Source organism: Populus trichocarpa, chromosome 6, assembly GCF_000002775.5.
Source record: "Populus trichocarpa isolate Nisqually-1 chromosome 6, P.trichocarpa_v4.1, whole genome shotgun sequence".
NCBI classification, from domain to species: Eukaryota; Viridiplantae; Streptophyta; class Magnoliopsida; order Malpighiales; family Salicaceae; genus Populus; species Populus trichocarpa.
In genome coordinates this window covers 9,987,895-9,997,328 of record NC_037290.2, presented here as the reverse complement: position 1 = coordinate 9,997,328, position 9,434 = coordinate 9,987,895, and the positions used below count along the sequence as shown (strand labels likewise).

Sequence of the window (9,434 nt, the reverse complement as noted above, 5' to 3'; positions counted from 1 at the left end):
GGTTTATATGCTTACGTAGAAGGCAGATCAAGGAGAACAACATTCTAACATAATAAACGAATGTACAGTAAAAAGAATCGACAGTGCTGTCTCTACTCTGTACAGCAAGAACAACTGTGTTGGAGAATCTTAAATTGAAAATTAAAGCCATATAATTTCTTCCTCAAGAGCAAATTAATTTGGTGGTAGCATTACAAGCAACATATACTCTACCATTCGGTGCTTGCCCTTCTCCTTCTCCTTTTTTCTAGAATCATCTGTAATTCTTCTGGTCGACAAGGGACTGCAAGAACTCCCTCCTGTTGAAATCCATATTCCTCTTTAGCCTGCTCTAGTAAGCTCAAGAAATCTGGATTAGAGAGGCAATCCAACTTCACAACAAACCTTTTGGGTTCTTCACCCTTGATCGCAGTTACTGCAAAATGTCCCTTCTTTACATCAACTGGAACTATTTTTGCAGCTTCCATCACTTCATCAAACCCGGTTTCACGCACATTGGCTCCTCTAGAAGCTGAGAGTAAGAGAACCCGCTTCAGCTTTCTTATGAAAAGCTTCAGCATCATTGCTCTTTTAAGGCTTTCTTCCATGTTTTTCATGGTTATGGATTTCTCAAAGAGTGGTGGAGACTTGGCGTAGAACCGATATTTTTTGTTCTCTCAATTTTCTTGAATATGGAGAATCTAGGCTAGCTAGGAGGAAATATATGCTAGCTAGGTGGTCTAGGGCAAGGAAATTGGAAGATTAGCTGAATTTTCTGAAGGACAGAACGGGACCATATGTACTCAATCCTTTAACATTTAAATTAATGCAGCATTTGATTGTTCCCAAGCTCTCTGTAACTTGTGGGGTCTTGAAACACGGTTTATACTGTAGTTTTCTTAGTATCGCGTCTTTTTTCATGGTGTTTTAGAGTAGGTAGAGCTACACACATCAAATTGATAAAAAAGATATTAAAAAAACTAATTTAAAATAAAAAATTTAAATTTTAACAAACAGGTTTAATCTCAAATCAAAACAGGCATAACCTTGTAAGCTAGAAGTGGACAATTTACTTTCGTGAGAGCACACTGATTATAATTAACTAGATATAGGTTGTCTGGGCGTTGCTTTTAATTGTGTGACAATAAAAAAAAAAAACTTTCTAAACATGCAATCAAGAGTTAGTATATATATTTGGCTTTCAAGCAACATATAAGCAGCATGTAAAAAACTTGTTTAAACTATTTGAAATTTTATATAAAAATCAAATTGTAAAATGTAAAGGAACATTAATCTAACATAAGCATTGTTTGAGCAATGGCATGATGAGCAAAAAGGGTATGGAAGCCCAAGTTTTAAGTGAGAAGTAAAGTCCCAACAACTATTAGAAAGTAAAGAGTAACAAATACTTATCAACTCCTTGTTACTGCAAGAACATGAATAACTTAGTTAAGTGTCTACAAAAATATTTTATGTATTCATTTATGTATTTGGACCCAATATATAAAATGAATATGGTACATACCTCAAACACTTGTCTTAGAAGGTGAATTTTTCTCCCAAGAGAAAACCTAAGAGCACCTAAAACCTTTAAGCTTTCTTGGGCAAGCATTGGCCAAATAGTTTCATCCACCAGATTCTTCACACACACATAGATATATATATCATAAAAACTCCTACATGTAAATCGAAAAACTTATACATGCATCTAATTAAACAACCCAATAAACATTGTGTAAAGTAATGAAAAAAAATCATCAACAATAAACAAAAATAAAATTGAAAAAACCAAGCAAAAAATAAAGATCAAGATATCTAACATCGCAACACGGGTAATTTACCTGGTCATGTTTAATAAACTCCTCTATCAAAATAAATTTGTAATAGAAAAACACATACAATTTGTAATAGAAACCAACACACACATAAAATTTATTGAACAATAATTATGAAAAAATAATACAAGGTTGCACATAACACATAAAATTTATAGAGCAATAATTAAAACAAAATAATGCAAGGTTGCATATATAAACAAGCATGCCAGACCTAAAAGCCTTGGGTCTCGCAATCATGATAAACCCAAGGTATTTGAGTCTCGCAATCATGACAGACTCCACTTACTTGGGTATGACAAACATGTCTGATTTGACAAGCAATAAACAAAGAGGATAATTGTGTACTTTAGTTGTGAGGAGAGAGAAAAGAATAAAAAAAAATATAAATAATCAATCACGGGCGACAATCCAACTATTATTTATCTACATACGTCACACCATGTCGAAGAGGGCATAGCTACGCATTTAGTTAGATGGCGGATGACCAGATTTGGCCATCGTGAAGCGTCATATGCCCCTCCTTAATGGCGCGGGCGCCACCCACTTATTGGGGCATGTGGAACACACGCTAGGAGCTTTTCGATTAAAAAATAAAAAATAAATTATGAAAAATACTAAAACATCCCCATGGTCCTCTTAATTACACAAAATATCCATGTAAAAATACCAAAATACCCCCAAAAGCAAAGCTTTTTTTTGTCTTTTCTGAGGCTAAAAATGTTATTTTATTGTACATAAAAATTGGAAAAACCTAAAATACCCTTGTCCAGCAGCCAAGAAAACCCTTGGTCAACAGTTCTAAATTTTTTTATTAAATAATTTTTTTTATTTTAGGGGCGAAAAAGTATTTTTACTGTTATAAATATTGTGAAAAGCCAAGAAAACCCTTGGTCAACAGTTCTAAATTTTATTGACTTTAGGGGTAAAAGAGTAGTTTTGCTGTAATAAAAAATTAGAAAAGACGCATACACCTCCTAACAATCTTCTAATGACCACTAAACAGATGAAAAAATCTAAATACTCCTAAATCAAAGGCTTAAATTTAAGCCATTAAAGGGTAAAAGGGTAATTTCATTATCGCAATTCACAATAATATGTTTCTAGAGCTACAGTAAAAACCCCATGCCATTTAGCTTTCTTTTTAATTTATGCCCTTATATATCTAGCAATTGATAAATGGATGAGAAGCTGACTAAATTGAACATTAGATTATTACATTATGTTACGTTCAATCGATCTTATATATGTGAAATAGAATTTTTGAGGCTTTGTGATATTCCTTTGTCAACTTCGTGTTCAATTAACAGGGAGTCGATAACAATTAGTTCATAAGCATTTACTTTGAGAATTACTTTAGTTGGGATAGTTTCTATAATGTCGGTTAGCATGATCTATTTAATATCTTGAAAGTAGTCCAATGCATAGAAATGTGCCTTATTTGGTATTGTTATAGTAGGGTGTGTGTATATTGCATTAATGACTATATAAAATTCACTGATACAATAATATTTTGTTGGAAATTTGTTTTTATTAAATAAATAATAGATGAATGAGAAATTAATCTAAAAAAATTCTTGATTTTTCTACTCAAAGATCCATTGATTTTTCTATATTTAATTCTTGATTTATGGTGACTAATTAAATGTTGATAATGATGGGAATTAATTCTTATTAATTTTACAACCTTTTAACTTTCAAAATTCACTATAAAAATGACAGTGAATGAAGAGTTTTTATCTTGAATTTTTCAGATATTAAACATTATTCCTCACCTCATTTATAGTGTTTTTTATTCCCCTTTTTATGCCTTGATTTTCCTCTAAAATCTAGAACTTAGGTTCATCTTATTGAGAAATATTTGAGTTACATAATTTTTTGTTCAGAAACCTTTTTTAAAAGTGCATCTAAATCAAGGTGGTGATGTTGGAATCTTGAGAAATATATTGCAAACATCCTAGTTTACACAAATGAAGAGTAATAAAACTTTAAGGATAAAAGATTCATCATTGACAATAGCAAAAGATTCATTACTTTAAAGTGCTTCAACAAGCCAACACACTTCTTGTTTTAATTTAAGCATTGTTAATTCTATTATTAATATACATGCTAGGTTTTTTACTTTATATTAATTGCAAATTTGAATATATGCTTAGTATGCATACTAGTATTCTATTATTATTTTTGTGTTGAAAGCATGTTTGTCATTAGTTATGCTTTTGCATGCTTATAGATTTAAATTTGTATGAACTCCAGGCTTTCCTTGAAAACTTTCTTATGTTTAGCATGTTTTGTTATGATAAATTAAATATCATTGCTCACTAGTCTAATATATGTATCTACAAAATTTAACTTACACATTTCACATTTATCCATAAGGGAACAGATGGTTAGGAACAATATTGGGTAACGGTAATCAAGGTCTTTTTACCAAACTAACACAGTTTGGTAAAAGATTTCATGATATAGCACAAGATTAAAAAAAAAAAAGTATTAGGGGAATAACACATTTTCTTTCAACCGCTAATAAGAATTGCAGTTTTATTAATAAAGCAAAAGGTTACATTTGTGTCTGTATTAAATAATCGCTAATGACAATAGCAGTTCTTCAATACACAGAATCTAATTTGAATAGTAGTTGTGTTATCAAAGCCTAAACCACCACAACCGAAATCCAACCAAAACCATAAATTACCAAACCTCAAACCTATAATTAAGGGTGTGATATTTTAACATCATTTTTATTTATTAATTATAATTCCAAATTAATGTGTGTTATTTTTAAACACTATTTTCATTTATTAATTATAAAGATAATTGATAATGACAATAATAAAACATAACAATGTGCATTTTTTAACTTGTAAATGGATGATTTGAAAATTTAAACAACCTATTTATGACATGTTTACATGTTAATTAATGATTTTAAATCATGCTTATCTAAAATAAGTATGAAAATGCATAATATGTAAGACAACATTAAAACCAACATGATAATTAGCTAAAACAATATTACAAAAGTATTAATAATTAAAATAAATCATAACTAAAAAAATAACACAACATAATAATACATTTAAATCTATTCATGTCTTCTGCGATGACAAGTAGAGGGGATAATTTCATGAATAGCACGACTTCCACTTGTCTATGTAGCCTTGTCCTCGTAGACAACTTCATTTAGGCTCATTGTCTCTCTTAACATGTCAAATATAGTACGACATGTCTCGAGCCAAAAAGATGTGTATATAATAACGAGCAAGTCTATAATCATCGAGATTAGTTGTAGCACGTTGACAATTACGTAAAAACTTTCCAACTTAATATTAATTAAATAGAAATTATTAATTCATAAAAAATACAATGGTTTTGTCTAAGCCTATAAAAAGTAACATATAGTTATAACATTTTGAATCTGACATGCATATGGCTCATGCTCCATCTCCTTGCATAAAGAAACCTGCACAGGGTTTTGTCCAATGGATCGACATGTTATACTCAGATACCAGTTCATGTATTCCTCCTTAAAAATTAAGGATGCATCTCTCTAAAAATAAAAAAAAATTATGCATCCCATGTCAATATATACTAGAGATGGTGAATCATCCAATTATAATCAGCGTGTCTACCTGAACAACTAATGAAATGCAATTGATCGCTTGTATCTATGTCAGACAAGATGTGTTGCTTAAATCTAAAATGTTGTTACACGATTTGAGCAATGCATCTCAACAAGATAAAAAATCTGAGGTGGGCAATTGTTGTCCATAAATCTATGACCAATGTGCATATAACAGAAGCAACTAATGTGTCATCTTCTAAATAAGGATTCCAAACAACCTATTGAAACATCAATAATGCAATTATTTTTCATCATTTACCAATATCAACCATAATGACCAACATAAAAAAAGTTTGAAGACATATTCTGTAAAATAAGAATACACATTTCATCAAAAAAAAAATTATCTCATAATTCAATGCAAACCCTAATTGATATTACTTGACCTTAATGATATAAATGAAAATATATCTAATTGCATCATTTAAAAACTAAATGATCTTAATTGAACAAAATCCTCAATTATGATGATTTTTACCAAAATTCAATGCAAACTCTAGTTGCTATGATTTTAACCATAACTTTATCAATAACACCAGTTGATTAAAAGTCTATCTACTTGCATCAATTAAAAAAAAATTATCTCAATTCAAAAAATATTATTAAATTTGGCAAGTAACCCAATAATAAATTTAAACCATAATTTCTCTAATTCAAACCTAATTGATTCCATAAATAACATCGATTCCATAAATAACATCAATTATATTAAAAATACATAATTGCAACACTCTAAACCTAACATTATCTCAAGATCAACAAATACCTAATTATCAAACACAACACAAATAGTCATAAATCAAAACTCAAAATTTATCAATTCAATAATGTAACCCATAAAACTAAGAGACAATGCAATTGTTTTACCTTAATTTTTTTATGTCTAGGTGGCGATTCCACCGGTTGTAGCGGTGGGGAGGCTATCAATAGCCAGTGGTTTGCAACAAAAAAAAAACAGTTAAAAGACTTGTTGGGACAAAGAAAAGATGATTCTGGTGTTTTAGTGGAGGATTGGAGGTTGTTTTGGGCGATTGGAGGCTGGTTTTGTTATGAGGTTTTTGGCTTTTAGAGTTTTTCTTCTGAGCGACGACCATTGAGAACAAAAGGGGGATTGTATACCCATCATAACCGCGATTAAAAATCGCAATTGTATTATGCAACTGCTATTCAAGATCATGGTTTTTATTAAACTTGTGATTCTAAATCGCAGTTTATATTAAAATCATGATTCTGAATCACGATTTATATTAGAAACGTGATTCTAAATAGCGGTTGTCTTAAAAAACATGATTCTGAAAAGCAATTGTATTATGTAACTGCTATTCAATATCGAGGTTTTTATTAAACTTGTGATTTTAAATCGTGATTTATATTAAAATCATGATTCTAAATCGTGATTTATATTAGAAACGCGATTATGAATAGCGGTTGTCTTAAAAAAAAATGATTTTGAAAAGTGATTGTATTAAACTATGTTATTTCCCCAAAACTTTTTCAAACAATATCGTTTTCTTAAAAATTTATTCTACCCGTGTCATTTTTCAAAAAAAAATTCGGATAATCACAAATAATTCTAATGGATGAGACTTGACGAGTTACTAATGATTGAAAAAGAAGACAATCTAGGTTGTCGTTTGATTACTGAGGATATGTCTTATTTCAGGGTGGGGGTGATGGAAGCATGCTGGTGCTGGGTTCGGTCTAGGTTGCTTTATGTCAACATTTAGATGCTTCCTTGATATTTAACATTCAAGGTGTAGTATTGACAAGACTTGCCACTCCTTAACCATGCAAATGGATAAAATCACTCGTCTTGACAGGCTTGCCCTCTATTTCTCTTGCAGGTAGAATGCCTGTAAGAACCAGTATTCTGTGCAAGGATCTGCTTTTACCTTCCTTTTACTAATACCTCCTTCTTCTTGATCCTTAGTTTTGCAGCCCCAGCAAAACGAAAATTAAGTTTACATAAGATACCACAAAATTGTTTGCTGTATTCAAGCTAGAGTGGTTTCGATAGTGTCTCTTCTTCTAGGAAAGCTTGTTAAAAGGTAAAATAATTAAAACTAAAGCTATACTTGAGGAGAAAACAAACAGTTTTGGAAGATGAATTAGAAAATGCAGGTACGATTTTTCTAGTTCATGAGAAATGCTTTTACACTGAACAAGTGTCACTCATGAATTTGATTTAATGTGTTTTAGAATCTGATCTTGTTTCTGAGCTGGCAAGATATCTTAGCTACCCATTACAATATTCAATTTGCGCATTATTTTAAACGTCTCTGTTTGCTGGGAACACGTACCTTCAAGATTGTACTGCATTGCTACGACTCCGGCAACAAAATGAGCTAGCATGGTACGGATATGGCGAATCACACGCATGCTAATCAACTTGATTTTAATGTGCTGTGTATCTTGCTTGACTATGGAATTAAAAAGAAAGTGGTCACTTGTCATTAATTCAATTGACACATTTCAAAAGGCATTTTTATCTTTTTAAAAATAAAAAATATTATTTTAATTTATTTACAAGCCAAAAACACTAATGACCACCATAATTCCAATTACTGTCCAAATCAAACCATAATTAAGGTGATGAGGGTTAGATTAGGATCACATTTAGCATAAAGCTAGGTTCCGTCAAAGCCCACTTAAACAATAATCATTTAAAAAGTTCTGTTGCATGATATTATCCATCGATTACTGCTGAAATGTTTTAAAATGTTTTTTTTTCCCCTTACATTAGATCCATTGATTTTGATACATTTTCCATCATCTGCAGCTCTCGGTATCTAATTTGGCTTCTATGACTAATGGTCTAATTCTCTTCAGCATTTGATAAGCATCAAGTACTACAAATATTGTTCCAGATTCCTGAAGCACAAAACTGTTAGTGAAACAACCTGGAAGCTCTTCTTGCTTAATCAGTTTCGCACTTTTCTCCTGTCCATAGTTGACAAGCGAACAGGAAAAGTGGGTAGTATATCATGGTTTGAAATAATGTAGGAACTTAGACAGAACTTTATCATGTGTCGGCAAACAGTGTGTGCTGGTAAGAGCATCTTCCTCGAAATGGAATGCCAAAATAATATATATATATATATATATATATATATATATATATATATATATATATATATATAGTGCTAACGAAATACTATTTTACCATTTCTCTTCCAAGATACTATTCCTAAATATCTTGCAAAAATATTAAAATATTATTCATGATAATAATATTTTTTCACTAATTTTTTTTTTGGTTTTTTTTAAATCTATTTTTTTTTATTTGATTTTTATGAGATTATTTTAGTTTTATGACTTGTGTCATGGGTTTAATGAGTTCACCTGAGTTGATCAGGTTTTTTTTAATTGAATTTTATTTTCTTACAATTTTATCTTTTAATATTGAATTAATTAAGAATATATTTTTAAACATATCAAATCAATTAAGTCATATCATATTGTTAAAATAGTTATATATTAAATATATTAAAATACAATGGCTCTTCTAAAAGTTTTTTTTTTCATTGGAAAGCACATAAATTAAAAGGTCATATTACACTATTAAAAAAAATCTTATTATCAATTTTGCTTTTCTAAATAGCATGATTGCAAAGAAAACTGGTCATGCTTGCAAAAAACAAAAAGAAAGAAAACTGGTCATGCTTGCAAAGACTTGTTCTTTTCTTTCCCGGGATGGCAGCGGCAGATCTGGAAAAAAAATACACTCAGCCAAACATGCCCTTAAATATATTTTCCCCAAACAAATTCCTAGCCCAGTCCACATCCACCAGCCACCACTACTCACCCATCAGTCACAGCAGATCAGTCCACTACCCAATCCGAACACCACAGCTCCCCCAAGCACCAGTCCACGCCACCACAGCCTCTGCCCCGACCAGCCAACCACTGTCATCAACCACACGGAAGACAAAAGTCTCAAACTCGACTACCAGCTTCAGACCACGGCAACTCCAACTCAGTAGTCCAACGAGCCT

The 9,434-nt window shown here is 31.0% G+C and overlaps 1 protein-coding gene across 1 annotated transcript; it reads right to left on the bottom strand.

The window, feature by feature from the left end:
* On the bottom strand, positions 1–765 carry LOC18100162 (auxin-induced protein 6B). The gene has a single exon (XM_006381357.3). The coding sequence runs from the start codon at positions 594–596 to the stop codon at positions 210–212; it is 387 nt and encodes a 128-aa protein (XP_006381419.1). The 5' UTR covers positions 597–765; the 3' UTR covers positions 1–209.
* Positions 766–9,434: the final 8,669 nt, after the last annotated feature.

What these genes read in the sequence shown, in the direction of transcription:
- LOC18100162 (XM_006381357.3), bottom strand. Translation starts at nt 596, where the DNA reads ATGAAAAACATGGAAGAAAGCCTTAAAAGAGCAATGATGCTGAAGCTT.